At 53.8% G+C, this 23,445-nt stretch overlaps 1 protein-coding gene across 7 annotated transcripts in view; it reads right to left on the bottom strand.

Annotated features, from left to right (window-relative positions):
• ARHGEF10L (Rho guanine nucleotide exchange factor 10 like) overlaps positions 1-23,445 on the bottom strand; it is a 134,934-nt gene that overhangs the window by 79,896 nt on the left and 31,593 nt on the right. For all 7 annotated transcript variants that reach the window (XM_033113890.1, XM_033113892.1, XM_033113894.1 and 4 more), the window contains exons 2-6: positions 23,088-23,167; positions 17,288-17,476; positions 16,499-16,532; positions 3,433-3,524; positions 1,655-1,738 (exon numbers count right to left, since the gene is read on the bottom strand). In XM_033113890.1, coding sequence (XP_032969781.1) covers positions 1,655-1,738; positions 3,433-3,524; positions 16,499-16,532; positions 17,288-17,476; positions 23,088-23,124 — 436 coding nt within the window. In that variant the 5' untranslated portion in view covers positions 23,125-23,167. The remainder of the gene's footprint in view (positions 1-1,654; positions 1,739-3,432; positions 3,525-16,498; positions 16,533-17,287; positions 17,477-23,087; positions 23,168-23,445) is intronic.

Genomic DNA, 23,445 nt, shown 5'->3' with positions numbered 1-23,445 from the left:
GATGACATTCTCACTTTATATGAAGAAGCCAAGACCTGAAGGCACAGAGCCCTGTGCCCTACCCATGGCAGAGCCGGGATGTGAACCCAGGGCCACACGTGTCCAACAGCGCGTGTAGCCTGCACCTCGGCTGACAACCTCCTCTCCGAGTGCCTGCTGAGCCCATGTCAGTCCGCACAGGTCAGGGCTGGGCCCTGGCAGGTCACAGTAACAACTGCAGTGTCCCCATGCAGTGCACCCACTAAGGACCAGCCACAGCCTCGTCTCACTCAGACTTCCCACAACCCTGTAGATGGGGGTCCTGGGGTGGGTAGCCTCAATTTGCAGGCTCAGAGCCGGGATACAAATGCAGGTTGTCTGACTCCCAAGCCACCTGCTCTTAACCACCTCAGGGTAAACTGCTGGATGGTAGGAACACGCCACATCCCCATACCCTGGGGGACACGACAGTGCTCCAGGCAGACTGGGACCAAGTAATTAGTTGCTTGATTCGATTCAGGTGGGAAAACAGCCCAAAGAGGTTAAACAACGGCCTCAAGCCACTCAGATGTCCCAGGTCTGGGACCGTCCTACGACACCCCACTGCCTTCCCACACAGCATGCCCACTCTCCACCTCTCCTGGATTCAAATGCGCCACAAGCAGGGATGTTCCAAGCACCTCCCGGGCTTGCTAAACGGATGCTCCTGTCGTCGGCCCATCTGTCCCTGTTCCTGGGACAGGAGTCAGGAGTGTGGCTCTGGGGAACCCCAGGACTTGTCATTTGTCTGTATGTCTCTCCTGTTGGACTATGCACAGCTGAAGGATGGTGACAGCCGCCTCTATTGAACTAGGAGCTCCTCAAAAGCAGGGACTGTGTTTCCCCTACACGGGGAGCCCCTGATAGCAGGCAGAATGGTGCAGTAGGAAAAGCAGAGTCAGGCAGATGTCCATAAAACCCTGGCTGTGTGACCTAGGGCTGGTGGCTTAACCTCTCTGATGCGACTGCCAACTAAAGCCTGGCCTTGCCAACTTCATGAGGTTGATTGAACAGTGGGAGCAAATGTGCCTCATCTGTCATAAGATGCTGCCTAAGTCTTCCTGGGATAGGGGACAGACAACTGGACTTGGATCAGAATGGCCCAGGGTCGAATCCCAGCTCTGCCTCTGCAGTTTCCTTCTCTGTAGAATGAGGATGCAATCTTCCCCCCACAATCAAAGTTTCAAAGCAGAGTACAGGAGACAAACATGAAGAGTCGTTAGCCTAAAGTGTCCAAGCAAAGAAGAATTGATAATAAATGCCCCTCCTCCCTGGATGAGTAAGTTCAGCCCAGCTTCAGTAAGATTCACCCCCTTTAACCTTTGTTTCTCCCCTACGGGTCCCAGTCTCCCCAGAGGAATAGAGATTTAGAAAGATAACATGACTTGCCCTGGGCAGGGTGCCTAAGCTAGAGCGTCCCCAGCCCTGAAGCCCTAACCCCTCCTCCCCCCTCCGCTGCAGCCTGGCCCCGCCCCCAGCCATCTCCAGACTCTCCCTGGATGACTGCAGCACTTTTTAAAAGCAGGAAGGAGGGGCAGATGGGCTGGTGGGAAGGGAAGGAAATGGAAGAAGACCCTCCCGGCCCCTGCTCCTCCCGTCCCCACGCCCAGAAGGAGGGAAGTGCAAGAGGCCTTACCAGGTTGCTGGGCATCCAGGTTCTCACAGGGGACGTCGTCATAAATCACATCTTCTTCCAGGGCGGGGAAAGTGAACCGGTCAACTGGGAGTGAAGAAGGGAAAGGAAAAGAGCACGAATGAGCTGTGGCGTCCCGGCGGGAGGCGGCTGCCAGACTGACATCAGGGCTGCACCAGCTGGCCGCTCCCTCGGCCGCAGCCGGCGTATCACACAGCCAGGGCCCCAGGGAGACCCTGCCACGGCCTTCAGAGGACACTGGTTCCACTCCTTCTCCCTGCCCCCAAGCCCCTCCAAGGCACCCTCCCAGGGCCCAGGGCAGACCCCATCTGCCTCCCTGCCACCCACAGGCCTATCCATCTGGCTGACGGGCAGCTGCTCCAGGCACCTGCGGGGAGCATGAAGCAGACCCAGCACCTGCACCCTGGGGCCAGGGAACATCCTCAGTGGCCCAGATACCCAGCCGTTACCCCAAAGGAGCCACCTCCTACCCAGAGGCAGGGAGGGCAAACCATCCCTAGTGAGTAGGGAATGAGGGCGGGGAGAACGGGTTGGAGAGTGAGGTTAAGGAGAGTCCCCCCAAAACTTAGCCAGCAGGACCCTGATTGGTGAAAATTCAGCAAATGAGCACATCCCTCTCCGAACACGTCTTCACCGGGCGGGTTATGAGCAGGGCAGAGCATGCGTCCTGCCATGTCAGCAGCCCCCGCAATGCAAAATTTAAGGAGGTCTCCCCCTGAAATTGTATGTCCACTCTCTGCCCTCTTAGGGGCACGGGGCCCCTGCAGAGCTAGGGTTTTGAAAACCAATCCCCATCCCTGATGGGAGCCTGTCCTCTCCCCACAGCCCTTCCAGGAAGACATGGGACCAGATGGACTCTGAAGGCCCCACTGTCCTAACTGCAGTGCTTCCAGCTGTCCCAGGGCCACCAGACCTCTATTTGCAGCCTCATCCTCGATCCCCCCTTCCCCTCCCTCATGGATTTTGCCCCCCACAGGGCCTCAGACCTGCCCACCTTCTCTAGGTCCCTAGTTCCGGCCATCAGCCTCCCTCTCCAGCCTCCTCACTGGGCTCCAGCCCATCCCACCGTGTCTCGTGTCTCATAGCTTCACCCCCACCCCACAGTGATCCGACGAAAATGCCAATGTGGCCACATCACTTGCCTCTCTTGGTTCCCTCTTGCCTTCGAAAAAGCATGGCCCCTGAGGCCCAGGAGGCTGGGGAGATGGCAGCCTCACCTCACCCCATTCACCCCTTCGATGACACCCTGAGTCACACTGAGGCTGCTTCCCGGTGCCAGGCATCCCCTCGACCTCGGGCTCCGGCACAAGCTGCCCCTAGGCCTGGACACTCTTTCCCTGACCCCTGCTCCAAGGCTGTCCACCTTCAGGACTCATGGGTTCTCCCCACCCTGGCACCTGCCCTCTGCGTGGTACCTGCCTGCCCGTGTGTCTGGCTCTGTTCCCAGAGGGACCTCATCTTGGTCACAGGGGTACACCCACCACCCAGCTTCAGAAGTATTTGAGGAACCAGTGAACAGATGAATGTGTGGTCCACTCCTGGACCATGGCTGTCATCAGGCAGCAAAGGAGGCAACTCTCAAGGGTGGGCGGTGACCGGTCCACTTCAGAGCTGCCACTCAGCCCACAGCAGCACACCCAGTAAGGACGACCCCTCGGCTCATGTGAGCTCTCTCAGCCTAGAGAAGAAGACTCTGAGGTTATTCTGGCACCCCCCTCCTCCTGGGGCTAAGACCTGGGTAGGGGGGAAGGGGCACTTACTGCGACGGAAGCTTTTCTGTTTCCAGCTGGAACGCCGGACCCCAGACAAAGCTGCATCCACGGGCTCCCCATTGCTCACCACAGCTGGCACCCTGCAGGCCGGGAAACAGTGCCAGTGAGCCAGGGACGGGGATGGTGCTGGTGACAGCAGGAGGGACAGAGAAAGCTAGCTCCTAGCTCCTTGAAGCCTCTGGCAGCCCCTCACCAAGCCAGCAGGGCACGTGATGGGCGGGGATGGGCTGAGGGCAGAAAACTTCGCAAGGCCATCAGTCAGGAGGGCTAAGGAAGCTTTGGACCAGCCCCTTCCCTCTCAGTTTCCCCATCTTTCGAAGGCACCATATGTCGACCAGCTGCTTTAAGGGCATAAAGATCATGTGGATACAGCAATAAGGACCAAGTGCTCATCAGACAAGGGCACCCGTCTTCTCTCAGCACAGGCTCAGTGGGAAACTCCATCTCCCCGTTCTTCCACATGCAGCATGGAGGCCAGGTCTGGGCGCCCACCTCCAGTGAGAAACGAGGACTTCCAAAGGTTCACATGACCACACATGACAGAGCTTAATCCCCCACACACTTGAGGATAGGCTGGACTAAGAGACTCGCTGCCCAGAAGCAGAGATGCAAGAGGAAACAGCAGACCCCACCTGAACCAAGTGACCACGGGACTGTCTCTAGTCATGTAGACGTCACGTACCCCTGACAGGACATAAGTGTCAAGAAGGACGCCTGCCTCTGCAGTACCCTTACCCTAAACCCACAACGACAATCTATTACAATCATGAGAAAAATGCCAGACAAACCCAGATTGGGGGACATTCTACAAAATACCTGCCCATTACTCCTCAATGCCGTCAAGATCACGATAACCAAGGGAACACTGAGAAACTGTCACAGACCAGTACAGGCTCACTGACAACTAAATGCAATCTGAGATCCTGGAACAGAAAAGGGACATAAGTAGAAAAACGGGTGAAATCCAGGTAAAGTCTGGAGTTTCATGAGTGGGCAGTGTACCGGCTCTCGTGTCTTAGTTTTGACAAATGTTCCATGGTCCCTTAAGACGTTAACGGGGAAAATAGGATGAGGGGGTATGTGGAACTCTATGTGCTACCATCACTTTTCTGTAAAATCTGAAATTATTCCAAAGCGAAAATGTTTTGTTTCTTAAGCCCACGCTCCAAAAAAACAAACAAACAGACAAAATAAGGCCACATCTGTCAGTCCAGAGGTTAGAGACCTTCAACTGTCCAAGACAGCAGCCACTGTTGCCAAGAATAAACTTGAACTTCTTGGTACCCAAGGCCTGGAGTGAGCCCTCTGCCTTCATCCTCCCAGCTCTGCAGGCAGCGGGCAAAGGAACCTGCCCAAGACTGTGCTGCATTGAGAGGCAGAGCCAGATCGCAAAGCCCGCGTGCCTGGCCCGGAAGCGGGGCTCTCACAACTGCATCTCAGGTAACAGAGGCCGGTCGCTGTGAGGATGGAATCGTTCTGTCTGTGCTGTGCGGTGAGCCATGCGTGGCGACGGAGCACTTGGAATGTGGCTTGTGGACGGAGTGTGACTAAGGAACTTCATTTCTCACGTTATTTCATTTTAAGTAATCTGATCCTAAGTAGCTGTATGTGGCTAGCGGCCACTGTACAGGACAACGCAGGTCTAAGTCACCTATTGGAGAAGCCAGTCTCAGCTCAAATGTTACCTCCAGAAGTCTGCAGTGAGGCCCGGGGGTAAGACGTACATTTCAGTCCTGGAGTAAGGCTTTCCACCCACAGGAAATAAAGACCAAGAACGGAAGGGGCTGGTCTGCACCAGTAGGGGGTGCTGAGCTGAAGGGAGCCTCCTGCACCCCAATCCCTCCCAGCTGTTTCCCTGAGCCACCACCTTCTCAACCCAGAGACAGCCTGAAGGTACTGAATCCTGCTGCTCAGAAATGCTCAGACAGAACCAAACCGTTCCAGCCCAAGTCCACGTGACAGTTTAGTAGAGTTCAGTTGAAAGTTTGCTTCAATATATTAACCATGACAATTGGTAACCATTACAACAGGCCTGCGAGGTGCTGCTTGCTCTGTTTTGCCTATATTTGCATATTTCGTTTCACAAGAGGTCTTAGGAGGTAGGCATTGTCATTCTTGCGCTACAGATGGGGAACCTGTAAAAAGAGACTTAATTACTTACCCAGCGTCACTCAATGCATCAGAGGGAGCTGGGATCTACAGTCCAGGCTGTCGTCTGCCTGCAAAGTTTGTTGGTGTCCTTTCAACTCTTGGAAGCAGGGAACTCGCATTTAAATATTTACCAACATCACAGATTCGCTGTGTCATAGGTCACTGAACCTCGCCAGATTTAGCCATCGTTTTTCCAAAAGGAGAGAGAGAATGTTCAGCATCGAGTCTGAAAAACAAGCTCATGTCTTCGTCCAAGAGAAACTGCAATGGTTCTAGGTACTTTCGCCATTTCTGACACTTTTGTCACAAACATTTTCACCACATAACTAATTGGCCATAAGGCAATTTTGCCGTAAGAAAAAGATAAAATAAGTTTGGTTTGTTGTTGTTGTTGTTGTTTTGTCTGTTTGCTTGTCAGTCTGGTTTCATTTCTCCATTGACCAAGTGGTGCGGAAAAGAGTTAATCAGTGGTGGTCTTAAAACAGTTAGCATTTCTTCCAGATGAATGATTTGCCCAAGAGTTAGTTGGTTTCTTATTTTGAAACACACTATATTGGGGGAGGGGATAAAAAGCACTGAGGGCCCTCTTTGAGGGTGCAGAGGTGAACCCACATTTTCCATACAACAAAGACAAGGGCTTAGGTACAACCCACAAAATAAGATCAGTTATTTGCACCGTATTGCCATGAATTTACAGATTTTAAATACCGAGGGTGCCAAAAAAATGTACACAAGTGGACACTGGTCGACGTTGCTCAAGCAGTAGTTCTCCATAATCAGAAGTGTCTGGACGCTGATGGGAACCACTTTGAGCACCTCTTGTCATTGCAGAAGTCAAACGTAACTTGTATTCATCTTTTGTTATCAGTATATATTGAGTATTACAATTTTAATAGTTTTTCTCCTTTCTTAAAATGTGTATACATTTTTTTGGCACCCTCTGTATATTCAAATATTTTGTCTTTCACAATAATCTTTTTAATTCTGTGATTCATTTTTAATATGCTTCTTTTCTTTGTCATGATTTTCTCTCTTTTATGGCAAAATTGCCTTACGGCCGGTCAGTTGTAAAGCAAAAATGCTTTCGGCAAAAACGTCTATGGCAAAGTCGCTACGACAAAAATACTGGACACGAATCGTAACACCCAGCTCCTCAGCTGCAGGGCAGTTCAACTAGAGAACAGAGAACACTCGAGAGGGCCCTGGATATCCTCTAAAGGTGACATCAAGGTGGAGTAGGGGAAGGAAAGGTATTTTTGAGTAAGGTCAGGCAGCTTTAGAAGGGATCTGGAAAAACCTTATGACATAGTAAAAGCCAGGGTGGGGCAGAAAACATGAGCCTCTTAGCTGCACGTTACCAAAACACAGTGAACTCAATTTTTAATTTTAAGCCATTTATTTGAAATAGCCGCATGTGACTAGTGGCCACCAACCATACAGGACAACGCAGAGCTAAGCCACCCGCACTGCTGACAAGCTAGTCTGGGCTCATTTGCACTGAGCAGCCAGCCCAGGTACTGGTCCTGGCTCCCTGCGGTGGGAAGTGGGGGTCACACAGCATAGAGAAGTCGCCTTCGTGCCCACCCCCACCGCCTCTATGGCTGTGGAAAGCAGAGGGACTGGGAGCCCCAAGAGAGGGAAGAGGCCAGTACCTGCGGGTGGCCAGGTCTTTCTAGCCTGCAGACCACCACCCAGCCCAGCTCTGCACTTCTCTGGTGTCTACTCTGTGCCTGGCCTCTGTTAAATGCTCGAGGACAAGTATGTGGCTTATTATGACCATTTCACAAATGAGGTTCAGAATAAGCAAGTACCTTCCCTGCCCCAAGTCACCTGGCCAGCAAGTGACAGAGCTGCCATTTGCCTGCAAAGCCTTGTTCTTGACAACAGCTGTGCTGCTCCCCAGGTTTGAGTTCCCCAGGCAGATTCAGAGGAAAGGGCCTCCCAGGCAAGGGAAGAGGAAGGTACGGCAAGAAATGAGGCTGGGGTGCCTCCTGCCTCCTTGCCCCGTCCTGCCAAGGCCACTGAGCCACCCCGCACCCACCCTGGGATAGCCTCTCCCAGCTGCTGCCTGGCTGGGAAGTCTAATTGTGTTTGTGAGCAAACACTCCTTCTGGGGCCTCCCCGCAAAATTCCAGATAATATAAGAGCCATAAAAAGCAATAAGAGACCAATTAGTTCACCCTTATCTGCGTTCCCTGTATTTCTAATGCCTCTCAACTTGCACATGAGAGAAAGGGCAGCAAGTAAGATGACACTGGTCTTACAAGGTGAGGCCACTGCCACCGGATGCAAAGGAAAGGAGCCGAGCCCGTGGACAGAAGCAGAGAATGAGAAGCTCGGAGAAAAAGAGGAAGCAGGGGACAGACAAGGGGACCTCTCCCAGGCCCCCACCGACAGTGTTCAATGACCAGACTTCAGTCAAGTACACCCGAAGGCCACCACTATGGCGCTCAGAGCACCTTCTGCGCCCTCCTCTCTATCCAGGAACAAGCCTGAGACAAAAAGGGAATGAGTGCCCTGTGACAGCAGGGACCCGCTCTGTCCTGGTCACCCCATTCCGTCAGCCCTGGCACAGAGTGGACACTCAGTGATACCGATGCCCTCCCCGGCCTATTTTAAAGATAAGAAGCCCCACTGCAGAGAATGGCATTGTTCCCTACCTGCGTTGCTGCCAGTACAGGCCCCAGGTTCTTAGCAAATCTCAATGACAGCAGATTCCACAGGGTCCCTTCCCAGAGTGGACACAGTACAAGTGGTCAGGGAGAATACCCCCAAACCCAGAACGGTCTGAGGCTTCCTAGTTGGGCCCATACACACAGGACACTCCTGGGGCCCTTTCCGGGACAAGGTACGACTAATATAAAAGGGGAAAGAATTTCACCTTTTGGCGAACAGAAAGGATCAGAATAACATTTGCATTATAAGGCCTTGAGTAAAACCCAACATGCAGCACACAGGGGGCTTGCCCAGGGTGGCCCTACTCAGAGCACCACCCACCCTCCCCCCACCCCCAGAAATTCCCCCCCCACCATCTCCACTATCCCTAAATCCAAGAGATACAAGAGCATTAAGCCCGATTAAGCCTGCTGTCAGATTAAGCCTGCTGTCAGCCCTGGCCACTGTCTAGTTCCTATGGTATATTACAGCCAGAACGCCCTGCAGGAGCATCTGGGTGGATGATCCAAAGCGGCTGCCCAGTGCCGTCACCGGAAGGTCCTATCAGATACAGGCCCAGGGCCCCAACCCCAGCAATTCTGACTCGTTGGTCAGGAGGAGCCCAGGCATCGGTGTTGTTAAAGCTCCCGCTGGCTCCAATGTGCAGCCAGGATTGAGATTCCAAGTTCATGGGCTTGAGGTGTGACGAGGTGAACCCTCCAGAGCTAGCGGACCTGGTTAAAACTGCACCTCTGTCACTTAGCTCTGTGCACCGGGACAGTCACTTAATGTCCAGAGGCTGCTGGAGAACAGTGTGAACAATGGATTCTACTTCCTACAGTGAAGATTAAATGAGATGACACAGGTAAAGCATGTAGCACCTCTCCATGCCTCAGTTTCCATGTCTGTGAAATGGGGCGACAATACCTCCCTCTTACGGTTCTTGCAAGAAGGACATAAAGAAGGCATGTAAAATACTCAGCATAGGGTCTGGCTCACGATAAAGCCTCCTGCTGTGCTACTTCCTTCTCCATCCTGCGCCCCACACCCCCTCCTCCAATTACAGGGTCCCTATATGCATTCAACCCCTCACGCTGCGGCCTGGCTATCCCTCACATACAGAAGGGTCCCAGGGCCCAGTCTCTTTGTCCTGTGCCATCCTACACACAGTCACACATCCACTTATGGAATAAGTAGAGCAGTGAGGAGCACCCAGGGGAAACCTGGAAAGGGGTCCCTCACGCAGTATCCATAACACAGTCCACAGTGGGGAATAAACGCTAAGGCCCCCAGGGGAACCATCTCAACACAAGAGCCTGGTCCCAGCCCCAGGTGCTGATCCAGACCCTGCCTCTGGCCTTCTGCTGTGTGGTACACACACCTCCCTCCCTGACATGTCAAGGGCCCCTGGCTTGGTGGTCAGAACGTGGACAGGCACTGCACCCCCAGCGACAGCTTATCGAGAACCGTGTGGGGTTTTGAAGAAGAATACAGGTTCCCATGGGAAAACGCTCACAGTGTGTAATTAAGTCACAAAGTGAGCCATGAAACAGCATGTGCAATAAAACCACAGTCCTATAAATAAATGTATGTACACTTGTATATACGCATAGCAAAGCAGCTGCACAGACACACAGTGGTAGAACTAAAACTTGCTTTTAGTATATCATTTTCTGTACTCTCCAATTGTCTACAATAAACATGGATAACTATTACTAAGAAAAGGAGACAGAGAAAGAAAAGACATCTGAGGAAATGGTAAGCAACGCGTTGGTCCGCGAGGGTCCCTTGTGCCCTGGGGTCTGCTCCAGACAGACCCCCATCCTTTGGGATCAGTGATCAAGAGCACATGCCCTTACATCTCATTCCATCTTCCCAAAGTTTCCATCAGGTGGGTCTATTACTGCACTTTACAGAGAGGAAATAGAGGGTTGGCAGATAAGGCAACAAATGAGACGGGTCCTGGGTCACGGAGCTGATGTGTAGGGCAGACGGGACCCAAACCAGATCTCTGTGGGAGATGGCAGCGCAGAGGGTGAGAATACTGGTTGTGGAAGCCAACTGGGTCCAACCCTGGCTCTGCCTCATCTCAGCCCTGTGACCTTAGGCTGACGACAGGTCCTCTGCATCTGTTTCCACCTCTATAAAATGGGGGTTATGGTAGTGCCGGCCTGTGAGGCGTAATGAGATTAGGCAGATAAAGCCCTTAGGACAGGGTCTGGTGAATAATAAGAGTTGGTGACATGTAGGCCATGATTATCTGCTCTAGAGCCCATACACACAGCCGGGCACATGAACATAACTGAAGCTTTCACAGAATGCCTGCCTGGCACGTCGTACATGCTCAGTAAAGATGTGTAGGATGGGACATGAAGGACGGAAGTGAAGGGCAGGGGCACACCAGCCAGCCAGCAGAATACTGACCAAGGACAACCCCAGCACTGTCCTGGGCGGGCACGGGGGTCTGCAGACAAAGAGCAAACAGAGCCCCTGCCCTTAGGCATTGAGCGCAAGTGCCATCACCTGCCACCCAGCCCCTGGTACCAGTGACTGCACTTCTCTGGGTCTGTACAGCGGGCCCCGTAACCATTCCCTCTTTCCAAGGTTGTTGTGTTAGTCTCCTATTGCTTCTGTGACTCCTAAGCTGAGTGACTTGATGTAGCACACATTTATTCTTACAGTTGTGGCGGTCAGAAGTCCAAAATGGGTTTCAGTCGGCCAAAGGCAAGGCACTGGCAGGGCTGTGCTCCCTCTGGGGGCTCTTGGGGAGAATCTGTTCCCATGTCTTTTTCCAGCCTGAATTCCTTGGCTTATGGCCTCCTCCTCCATCTTCAAAGCCAACAGCGAGACGTCTTTCAATCTCTCTCTGACTCTGACCCTCTGGCCTCCCTCTTACAAGGAGGGAGGATGGTCTCCTTGGCCCTTCCAGGGATCCAGCTGCCCAGTTGCTTCCCTCAGGGTCCAGGCTGTGAGCAGCACCATCCACCTTGTCTGGATCAGCCCAGGAAGGGGCAGGAGAGGTACCTCCAGGGAGCCACTGAGAGTTCCTGCAGCTGGGCCAGGAGCCAAAGGCCTGGCCCAACAGGAAATGCTGAGGCTGCTTGGGGCCCTCTGGGATGGCAGCAAACTAGGCAGGAAAAGCAAACAACTCCATAGGGGGCTGGAGGCCACATCCAGTACATTGAGGGGTGAGAGGTATGGCCTGCTTCCAGAGAAACACAGGAAGCTGCTGACTACTGGGTGCTCAGGGCTGCTCTTTCAGCCACAACTTCCGAGCGAGAGCTCAGTCTTGTTGTGAGTGCATGGGCTACAAAATCCACCAGGAAAAGGCAGCCCTGTGGGCTCCAGGATGGTTGTGGGATCAGACAGGCCAAGCTCCAGGCCTGCCATTTACCGGCCCTACAAGATCTTGGGTAAACCACATCAACTCTCTAAGCCTCAGTTCCTCATCTGCAAAATGGGCATAATCAACAGTCCCCATCTCCTAGGGCTGCGGTGCCCAGGAGATGAGATAATGTGCAGGAAGCCCTCAGTAAAAGACAACTGACACCATTGGTCTCAGCAGGGTCAGGCGACTCTGGCTGTGTGGCCTTGGGCCACTCAACCATGCCGAGCCTCCGTTTCCACTGGCCTCTATCCCGGCCCCTGTCAGATGCCACAGTGAGAACCCAGGTTCAGAGATTCCCTCTGCACACTGTTTTTGTTCTGCTCGTTTTCATGGAGACACTGAAAGTCACCTTTCAGACCCCGCTCACCCTTCCTTCTATTCATTGGTCCCCATCGTTCCACAGGGAGTCCAGCCCTCAGCCTGTGCCTGGCACCGTGCTAAGCCACGAGGATGAGGATACAGCAGCAAGCAAAATGCCCCTCTCCCCTACCAAAAAAAGCAAAAAAAAAAAACACCCTGTCCCATGGGGCTGGCCTGCAGGTGGGAGAGACTTTCTCACCCTTCTGCCATCACAAGACCTCAGTGTGAGGCAAGAGGGGCGGGCGCTGCTTTTGCTCTGCTCCCATGTCAAAGGAAGGGGCCTCCCCCAGAATGACACATGGAACATCCCACAGACTGCTTGGAAACTACTGTCCCAAAAGCTCAGAGAGCGTCTCTTAGCAGGCAAAGTTCTTACCCCAATAAGCAGACAATTGGATCATTCATATGGAGCTGGCCGTACCCCCATCTGTGAGCCAAAGTCTGACGTCTTGGGCTTGGACCTGGAGTCCCCGCGCATCCCTGGAGGGTCGTGTAGCGGCCAAACACCGGCCTCCAGTCGGAGAGGCCCTGGTTCTAGTCTCTGTTCTGAATGAACACGTACTATCCATACATAACTGTGGCCACCTAACTTCCCTGAGCCTCAGTTTCCCCACCTGTGACGTGAGCAACTTCCCAGAGATGGGAGGAGTAAACGGGACTGGGTGTCTAGCTCAGTGCCTGGTACACAGTAAACATGATCGAGATTATTACTACTATTATTTGCCACTATTGTGTTATTATTGTTGTCTGATAACAGATGTGTCCTGGGGAAGAAAGAGAAAGTGGCGCCAGTTAGCTGAGCGCTTTGAAGATCGCTTCCACCCAGCCGAGGACAGATGAGGCGCTTACTCCTCGGGATTGTTGAGCAGGGAAGCCCATCCCTAAAATCGCCCCATGGGCCTCAGCATAACACACACCCAGCAACGCCAGCAGCTCTGTTTATCCCATAGCAGCCTGGCTGCGTCCTCTGAGCGACCCAGCCAAGCAGGCAAAGGGACCAGGAAGTCCACAGGACTCAAAGCCAGACACAGACCCCTGGCCCAGGACTGCTGGTCGGCCTCAATTGTCCTTATAACCACCCACCTGGCAGGTGTGAGTCTCTTCCCTGTGCAGACTCCCAGCAACGGGGTAGGTGGTCGGTGAGAGCTGGATCAAACCCAGGTCTGCCTGACTTCCAGGATACAGAGCCCAACCAGCTCCCTCCAAAACCAAATCTAAACTAGGACCAGAGCAACAACAGCAAATACTTCTGAAGCAGCCAGCACGTGCCGGCCGGACTGAGCCCTGGATACATGTCTAATTATGCCTCTTAGGGCCCTGCCAAAAAACAGATTTATTATCCCTATTTTATTAATTCAGAAAGTGAGGCCTCGGACAGGTAACCACTTGCCCAGTGACGCACAGCTAGTAAGTAGCAGAGCAAGACTGGAAGCCAGCTCTGTGCTCAGAGCCCAAGTTCCCGGGTCCTCAAAGACCCAGCCCCAAGCCCTCACTTTACCCATCACGCTCCTGCCTGGACAGCTCATTAGCCGGGAAGTGGGTGAGGACTGGCCTCCTTCCCTCTGAGAATCCTAGTAGCAGGGAGGTCACTTTGAGGCTGTAGCTCAGCCTGGATCTGGGCAGGTCCTCTAACTATTATCAGGAGCTTCTCTGGAGGCCAGGTAGGCGGCCCGGCCAAGCCCAAGGCCATTTCCAGACTTAAGGCAGGGGCCATAGAAGCAAAGCAGTGACAAGAGGTGAAATGTCCTCCACTTGGAGATTTGCTTTTTCAAAGCAGTGTCTGTTTCGTGACTACTTTTGGGAAATTAATAAAAAAATAAATAAAAGAAAAGGAAAGAAAATCAAGATTTTTCCCCCCTTTCTGTTGGATAATAAGGAGAAGGAACTTGATCTGAATTGATTCTTCTCCCAGAGGACTCCAGGGTGGAAAATCACCACCCAGGGAAGAAGCTGGAACTTAAGTAAATAGAGACCTGGAAGGGAGGAAAGGAAGCTGGGAAACGCGTAGAGACCACTGGACAAGGAGTCAGAAGGCCCAGCCCCTCGGTGTGACCTTGGGCAAGTCCCGCCCCTCAACCTCCCCATTTGTAAATGGAGGCCTCTTAGGACTCATGCTGTGATGGGTGCTCTGCAGGGGCACATGTCCCATGAATGTCTGTCCCCATTAAAGAAATTCAAACGTGATCTTTATTTATGTCTGGCGTTGGTGAAACTCCAGCGCTGGCAGTCCAGGCCCAGCCCACCCAGCAGTCCAAGGCACTGGGCACACAGTCTCTGACCCTCCAACCCCATCGCACTGCAAACATCCACACTGGACAGGAGGCGGGAGCAGAAGCAAACACAAACCATATGTGTGTGTACTTAGTGCATCCCACAACCAGTCTCACTCATTCCTCAGACTGCTTCGAGGTGGATATTATCTCCATCTTATACACAGTGAAACCGGGGCTCCGAGTGGCTCACAGGCAGCCCCAAAGCCACCCAGCAGGTGAGGGGCTGAGTGGGGATTTGAACCTCCACAGAACTCTCGCCCTGCTGCCTCCAGGAGGTGGTATTCAAGGGGGCTGGGGTTGCAAAAGGGTGAGGGGTAGGACAGGGCTGGTGCTGCACAGTGGCAGGCAGAGGACCCGAGGAGGGCTGGGCCCCTCTCCCAGAAACGCTTGGCCCATGTGAGCTGTCCTGACCAGTGGGACCCATGAAAACAACGCAGTGGGCACCAGCTCTGGGGACCACTGGGTCACAGTCTCAGTGTGGCACCTGGCATCAGCCAGACACACGATCTGGTTAGATCATCAGGTCTGCAGAACGCACAGAGAGCAGGCAGGTAGAGACGGGCCAGGCTACCATGCGCCTGACCCCAAGGTCGGAAATGGGGGTCCCTGGGAGAGTGGCCTGAAAGAACCTAGAGTCCCAGACCCTAGGTGGGGTGCCCTGGCTCACTGCCCACACATCTCCCACCCACTGCCTCTGCTCCGTGCCTTCCTGAGTGAGTACTCCTCCCGGTCCTCCTTCTCCCCCGTGAATTTACGCTCACTGGTTTAGCCAGGACCCCCTCCTGGCTTCCCACTGGCCAGTGCCCCAGTTCTCTGGGCATCCTTCTCTGTCCCACTGTGAAGTGTCCACATCCCCCACCAGACTGAGCTTCTGAGTGGCTTCATTCCCGGCCCACCCGAGAGCTATAATCCTGGGAGATCACAGCCATCTCAGAACTCCCGGGTCCAGGTGCAGGATTGCTGATTTCAGGTCCCAAATCAGGGAGGAGAAGCTGGCCCCCACTTCTGGCCTTAATTACACAGTGGCTGTCCCAGCAGGAAACCTCCCAGGGCACGCCCACTCCAGACAACAAATGAGCACTTAGGAGGACTCCTGGGCTGGACTCCTGGGAGGAGATTTGAATCCAGAGCAGCCTTCAGCTTCAGGGGCCCGGGCCACATCTGCATCTCTGAGACCTCCAGCTGTGGGACACCTGCCTGAGAATTAGTAATCCCAGGACTCACTCTAGGAGGACAAAGGGTGTCTCAAACACCCTCCTCCCACCACGGTGGCTGCCCCTGGCCATAAACCCCAGGGTCTAGATCCACAACACTTGCCTTGGAAGAAGACCCCCTAAGCATCCAGGTCCCCAAAGCCGGGCAGTGAGCAGCAGCGCGTAGAGCTCCAAGGGGCCTCAGCTTTCACAACCCCAACCCCCAAATGCGCTGTGCAACCCAGAGCCGACTTGCCAAAGACCACAAAGGGAACAGTGGTAAAATAACAACTGCCTCCAGCAGGTGCCTGCTGCGACACTGGGCCTCTTACACAGTAGTCCTTCACTCTTCTAAGGAGGAAGCAATGGCCCATTTTACAGATGAGAAAACCAAAGCCCGGAGGACTATGACTGACACGAGGACCCATGGCCAGGGCTGGAGCCAGAGTCAGACCCAGGCAGTCGCCCGAGCATCCAGGCTTTTAACCATTAGGCAGCCCTGCCTCAGACAGGCTCCCAGGTAGAGAAGGGCCGAGTCCTGACAACAGGCACAGGGAAGGCAATGGGGATGGTGCCGGCAAAACAAATGGCAATGGCATAGACAACGGGCCAGGCACAGCTGCAGGGTGCCGGCCACCGACAGCCAGTTCATTTCTCAGCCACGACCCAATGGGGTGGGGACTTGACGGTTTCCGTTTTGCATCTGAACAGACTGACATTTGGAGACTTTAGGCAACTCCTTCAAAGCCACAAAGCTAGCAAGGGCACAGCCAGGGTTTGGAGCCCGGTCGGCCCTCTGCTATTGCACAGGCGTGTGAGCAAAAGAAAGAAAGAGGTGACGTGAGTTTTAGGGACTGACCTCTTCCTTCGGGCCCAGGGATCTTAAAACGTGTTCCTCCTTAGCCAGAGACATCTCCTGAGCCCTCTTTGCCTCAGTGCTACCATTTCCCACACCTCCTGCCCAGTTTCTCTTTTTCCAGCCACACCCCTCCCACCCCCTCCAAAAACAAAAAAAAGGAACGAGGCTCACTTACTGTGTCTGGGGCAGTGCAGCTGCTGGGTCTGGGTCTGTGGGAGAAGAGCAGAGGGAGAGCCTGTCAGGCCAGAGGCTGGCCCGATGGACTCAGTCCATCCCCGCCCCCTTTCCCAGCCTCCCCTAGGGGTGCTGGAGCCGGGGCCAAGGCCAGCCTGGGTGCCTGCCGTGCCTGCCTCCCTTCCCTTAGCCACTTCACTGTCATCAAGCTCCCCTACCTGTCCTGCCTGCACCGCCCCCACCCCTGCCCCCCTGGCCCACATCCCAACCCCAAGCAGAATCAGCCGCCCCACCTGCTCTGGGCCTGCCCCCCACCCCCAGCTCCTCAAGGAGTCCCTTGTCCCCAAGCCTGCAGGAAGTTCCTGCTAGTCCGGTCCCCAGTCTCTCCCAGATGACATTTAACACCATCTTATCAGGGCCTTCCCGCCCCCAGAGCCACCAGCTCCCCAATCCCAACTGGAAGGGGGAAACTCCTGTGGCTGGTGTGATTCTCTGGGAGAAGCTGCGGGAAGGGGGGCAGCTTCAGAGATACGAGCTGGGCCAACTCCTTCCATTTACTGTGTGCCAAAGCACACCAGATGCTGCAGGAATGCCAGGAATCCTGGTTCCCAAGGGAAGCAATGGAATGCAGCTTCTTCCCAATGGCTCTTCCCTTCCTGCTTCCTGGGGACAGCAGAGGGACAGCATTGGGAGGGATGCCTCCCAATGAGGCATCACTGGGAGCCTGGAGCTTCCACCCCCGCCCAGAGGCCTGGAAATGGGAGGACCCAAGGCTCCCAGAATACCTTACCAGTGACCGGGGGAGAGTCCAACTGGATCAGTGGGGCGTCTGCATCCTTCTCTGGAGCAACGCCTGGGACGCCCAGGCCAGCGCTGGTGTCCTCATCATCATCACTGTCCTCAAACTCAAAGGCCTCTCCAGGATCGTCCTCCGCCTCTGGGGAGGGGCCTCGGCCTCCTCCAGGAACCAGCGGGTCTCCTGGAAGGGAGGAGGAGTTAGCTGGCCTGCAGGGTCGCAGGGTTTGGCCAAGGGAGAGATGTCTGGAAGTGAGTGAGCAGCTCTGTGGGTCTGAGTGAGGGAACAAGGACAGTTCCCAGAGACCAGATTAAACCCCTACCCTCCCGTGGCCCTGAGGTGTCCTGTGGTTGGCTGAGGCCTCTAAGCAGATGGGCAGTGGACAGAGAGCAGGGAGCAAGCTTCCAGAGTGAGCGCGTGAGCCTCTGGACTTGAATGCGTGTCTTTCATATTCTTGTTTTCTATTTTCCCATTTTGTAAACACAGGGGCTTTTTAAATGCATCTGCACATGTGTGTGTGTGTGAGTACCCGTATGTGTATTTCCACGTGTGCATACGTGGCTGTGCGTTTTGCATGTGTGTAACTCAGCACGTGCAGGCTCATTCTGCAGGCTGCACTTCAGTTGGCATGCATGGCCACAGCACAAAACACAGCTGCCTACAAGTATTTGGAGCCTGAAGGTACCAGCTCTCAGGTGGCCAGGGTGCACACTGGCTGGGGAAGGCCTAGAAGCCAATGCTCCCAGCATGCAGTCTGCCCAAGGCAGCCTCATGCACTCCTCCTCCCTCCTAGGAGACCTCCTTCATGGTCATGTCCTCCTGTCATCTGTCAAAGCTCAAGTCAAGCAGAGATGGTCCGACCCCAGCCCTTGGCCTCCGGCCACTCCCCTAACTAATGGAGGTCCTGCCCCGCTTCTGTCTTAGCCCCTTGTTTTCTTCATCCATTCCTGTAAAACGTGTAAGGTGTTTTGTGCCCATCTGGAATCCACTACCAAACTCGGCTCCCTAAAAGCAGCCCCTTTTACAGTCCCCTTTAAGGGGACACTTTCTGGCCTGGCCCCAGGTAGGAGCCCGGCACCTTTTGTAAACAAGTGAAGGAGTAGATTCTCTGTCCTGAAGAGTATCACAAGCCCTCGCATTTCCACCCACTTCACCCAGCTGGGGTCTCCAGTCCCCTTCCCTAGAAGACTTCTTTCCCAGAATCTGGGGCAGGACAGAACCTCGAATGCATTCACTAAGCCCCTCCCCTTACTTCATGCAAACCTGCTCCCAAACCAAAGGGCAGTGTGGTCAGGTTTTTAAAGTCCACAAGGCTGACCACCCCTCCTTGGGCTGCCCTGAGCGGTCCTGCTGCCGCTCATGTCCCATGACTGAGAGTGTGAGCTTCAGGCTCAGCCAGTCCTGTGTGGGCCCCCCTCCCGCTGTGTGGTCCTGAGCAAGTCGCTTCACCTCTCTGAACCTTGGTGTCCTCCTCTGTAAGGCGGAGAATAAAAACAGCACCTACGCCCTGAGGCCGACGTGCATGTGAACTGAGATGTAGCTCAGGGTTTCTCAGCCCTGACATTAGGCTGCCTGGTCTTTGTTGTGGTAACATTCCCGACTTCTACCCACTAGGAGCCAGGAGTACCCTCCAGCTGTGACAACCAGAAATGTGTCCAGATACTGCCAAATGTCCCCTGGGGGACAAAATTGCCCCTCCTTGAGAACTGCCGGGTAGATAGAGCACTTGGCGTAGTACCTGGTATTTGTGTTACATAATGGCACCTGTTGTAATATAACTGCCCCTCCCAGCCTGACATCCTTGAGGACAGGTCGGTCTGGTCCCTGTGTGGATTCAGCCCTAGCATGTGTTCACAGACGGATGATGAGTGAGTGGGTGGGGAAGTGGATGGACTGCAGATGGACAGACGGACAGATCTGATTCCAGCAGTCTCCCTGACCGGAAACATCCAGGCCCCCACAGTGACCTGGGGGCTTCCAGAGCAGAACAATTTAGGTGTGAATGTATCGAATTCAAGAAGATCCTTCCTCAGCTGCTTAGCCACAGCAGAAAGCCACAGCTCTCCCTCCCTCCCCAACTTCCTCTGCAGGATGATGACCAGATGACGGCCATCGAGGTGGGGGCCCAGGCTCCCATCCTGGGAGAGTTGGGGACCCCATGGACTCCTCTGGGCAGTGCTATGCCTGTGGCATGAGCTCCTTCCCCAGGTGTGGAGAAACCAACACTTATGAGAGCCTGAAATGTGGCCCATGGAGCAACCTGCTTAAGCCTTCCAACCACCCCCATTTCATACATGAGGCCACAGAGATTCCGAGAGCTGCAGTGATGCGCCCACAGTCACGCAGCTTAAAGTGGGGGGCTGCATTTGAACCCAGATCTGGTTTAGTTCGCACCCCATACTCTTTCCACGAAACCCTGCTACCTCCTGGAAGTCTCTCGAGCCTGAGCACCCAGTCCTGTGATGATGAATTAGCAAAGGAAAGGCAGGCGCTGAGTGGGAAGCAGGGTCGGTGGCTTTCAAGGGACCGTTCTCAAACCCACTGGTGGGTCATACAATCAATTAGGGATTCCCAGGCAGCATTTTGTTTTGTTTACGAACTGCTTGTTTGAGATATTTATAAATATATGACAACATTAATAAAATCATGTTTTGATATTGTTGTTTACACTTCTGTTTCAGTTAACATATGAAACTGTTTCCCACATGGGCCAATGAGCTGCGCCCTCCACAACCAGATTGAAAACAACGACTTGACCTGGAGCTGATGGGTCCTGGAAAAACACACTGTTCCCCAATATTCCCCAATAAAAATTTTTAAAGAAAAAAAAGAAATTGTCAGTTTCATATAGTGTGTGCACATGTGTGGAACCTTCTACTCTTCTTTCTTGCTCACCACCCCAGCCGCACTGGTCTCCCTGCTGCACCATGAATGTGCCACATACGCTGCTGCCTCAGGACCTTTGCCCTTTCAGCCCTGGGGTCCAGAATGTTCTTCCTGCAGGTATCTTCTCCTGCTCTCACCTGCTCATCATCTCCCCAGGAGGCTGCACGGACCAAAACGGCCCCCCAGACACACGGGGCTCCCTGTTCGTCTTGCCTGCTTTGTTTTCCTTTATGGCCTCTATGAGCAAGTGACATGCTCTGTGTTTCCTTTCTGTTACTAGCTGTCTCCTCTACACTCACAGCTTCTGGAGGGCAGCTATTCTTGTCTGTTTCACTCCTCGCTGTATCCGCAGCATTAATTACAGTGCCCAGCACATAGTAGGCACACAATAAGTTTGTGTTAAATTCACACATACACACACACACAGTCCTGTTGTCATGTCTATGGGTTGTGGTTTTAAAAGTGTAAAAAATACTGAAACAATTGACCACGAAGTCCCTTCCAGGCTCCCGGATATAAGCCCATCCTGGTCAAGGAGGCTTCTGTGCCCTCCGTCTCTGCCCACGGGATTCTGCTGGGCAGGCGATCGTTTTGTTTTTTTTACACCCGGCAGGTATCACTGTAGTGATTACGGTTTCACAGTCAAACCATCTGGTTCCGACTCCAGCTCTCCCATATACTGGCTGTATGAGTGTCAAGTTACTTTACCCTTCCAAGCTGCAGTTTCCTGTTCTGTAAAATGAGAACAGTAATAGTAACTACCTTCCAGGGTTATCGGGAGGCGGCAATGAACTAACACACATAAAGCACCTGGTGTCAGGTACGTGCTCACTGAATGTTCGCTATTCTTACAACGATGATTCTACGTATTACCACGGTCACTGCATCGTGATCGCCATCATCACTACTGCTGAGTCACAGCCATTGCCCTGACCCTGGGTGAGATGGGCAGGCCTTGCCCACTCACAGGCCAGCCTAGGCCATGTCCGGGGACTCAGGTCACTTCTGCACCTGATCCTTCTAGGAGGACAAATGGCTTCAGGTAACCCACCAATCAACACAGCCATGCCCGCATCCAGAGAACGGTTCCCAGCAGCACCTGGGCCAGAAGGTTCAAGGAGAAATAAGACGTGACCCCTCAATATCAAGGAGCTCACTGCAGGGTGAGGCAGGCAGACAGGGCAAGAGAAAAACATAAAACCCTAGAGACTGAGCGGCTGCTGAAAGACAGGAGGGGGTTCCTGTCCGCTAGGGCCTCAGGCACCAGGCTGCCCTGTGCAGAGCCTTGAAGGATGAGTAAAGGTCCGACAGGATCAGGCGGGGAGAGGTGCTGCAGGCTGAGGCCACAGCAGGCGCGGAAAACAAATAGCGACGGACGCAGGAGAGCTGCAGACGTGGGCAGGGATGAAGGGGCCGTAAGACGGCTGAAGAGGTGTTTAGGGAAATGTGAATTTTATTCGGTAAGACGATGGGAAGCTCTCAAAGGATCAGAAAATGGCAAAGAGCCTGCCTCAACCAGATGGCAGCGATGTCAGACAGAACTGGAACAATAAATGTCCATCAAATGTTTTTTGAATGGAATGGATTTGATCATAAAATGATTTCGTTCTCACCTTCCACGTCTGATCACCTTGTGGGTAGGAGAAAGGGTGCAGGGTGCCCAGGGCAGCAGGGGCCAGAGGGGGGACACCCTGGGACCCAAAGTCACGGTCATGAATCAGGAGATGCCCTTGTTCCCGGGGCTGTTCCCAGGCTTCTGAGACCCAGGCAGTCAGACATCTCTCCTTATCAGAAGGAAAAATTAGGAGGCCTATCCCTGATAATTGAGAGCTGAACTGAGCCCTTCCCACCAATCTAGACAGGTGGCATGGCTGGCGGGAGCCGGCCACACACACCTTTGATGTCCCTGGACACACCCCATCCTCAGGAGAGACAATCCCAGGGAGTGCAGGAGGCTGGGACCCAGGAAGCACCCCTGTCATGGAGAAGGTGTGTCCATCCTTTGGAGAAGAACAGGGAGGCTCAGGGAGGGCTCCGAGCAAAGCACACACAGCACACGCCGCCATCCTGCCACCACCCCACAGTGACAACAGCTCCCCTTCATTGAGTGATCAATTACCACAGGGCAGGGCCTTCCCTATACAGAAATCTCGCGATAACACAGTGGATACACTATTATCCTCATGTTTATCGGTGATGAAACAGCCATAGAAACATCCAGCCCGTCAAGTGGCAGCAGCAGGGTCAGGCTGACAAACAAGCCCTGGCTCATTACCACTCTGCTATCTGTGCCCCCGAAGCAGGGCAAGAGAACAGGCAGCCCGGCCCAGGGGGTGAAACGGCCTGTATGCAGCTCCTCCAGGGTGGGGCCTGGATTCCACCTGCAGTGTCTCAGGCCCCACTGCTCGGGTTGTCAAATGAAATGCAGGACATCGAATTGAATTTCAGATGAACAACAAATAATTTTTTTAACTTAAGTATGTTTTTTTGTTGTTGTTTGGGATGGGGGGAGGGGTGTTGCCAACTCTGGCAGCCCCAACACTGCTACATGACCTTAGTACCTTCTCAGATGGAGGTGGACGGCCCGGCCCCGGCCCCTCAACCCTCAGGTCCCCACCCTCAATTCATTAGCTTCACCCCAAGCACACCTCCACCCCAGATGGGCTCTGCCCATCTCTCCAGGGGATCTTAGGAACACAGGTAAAGAATCAACCCTTTCTGGAGCTCACTCTGTGAGGAGGAAATTATTATTTCCCTGTTGCAGATAAGGAAACTCAGACAGAGAGGTAAGTCACTTGCCCCAGGGCACACAGCGAACCTCCAGCAGAGCCGGATTCCCACTGAGGGTCAGCCTGCCCCCACAGCCCAGTTCAGAGGAGGGACCAGCAGGAAGCCCTGGGTACGGTACCTATGGCAGCCTGTGGAGGAGGGTTGGAGGAAGCCATCAGACAAGGTCCAGCTCAGTGTAGCACCGTCCCAGCTGCTTGCCTGTGAAAAGAAGGCCAAAAATCCAATTAGATGGAGTTCAAGGCCGAAGTTTCGGCAATGGAGGGGGTCACTGACTCCCGACCTGTGCACTCCAGCCTATCAGCTCTCACACTCCTTCCCCAGCAGCTTCAGAAGCACAGGACAGCCCAGAAAGGGCCCAGCTGCACCCATCATAAATCATTAACCCAGAGAAACCAGCAGCTGCAGACCCGTAACCCCGTCTTCCCACACACCTTCCCTGCCGCCACAGACCTTCTTGTCCGATGCCAAGGGCCCTC

Source organism: Rhinolophus ferrumequinum, chromosome 9, assembly GCF_004115265.2.
Source record: "Rhinolophus ferrumequinum isolate MPI-CBG mRhiFer1 chromosome 9, mRhiFer1_v1.p, whole genome shotgun sequence".
NCBI lineage: Eukaryota > Metazoa > Chordata > Mammalia > Chiroptera > Rhinolophidae > Rhinolophus > Rhinolophus ferrumequinum.
Note: the sequence above shows the minus strand (reverse complement) of the source record. Positions and strands in the feature narration are given on the sequence as shown.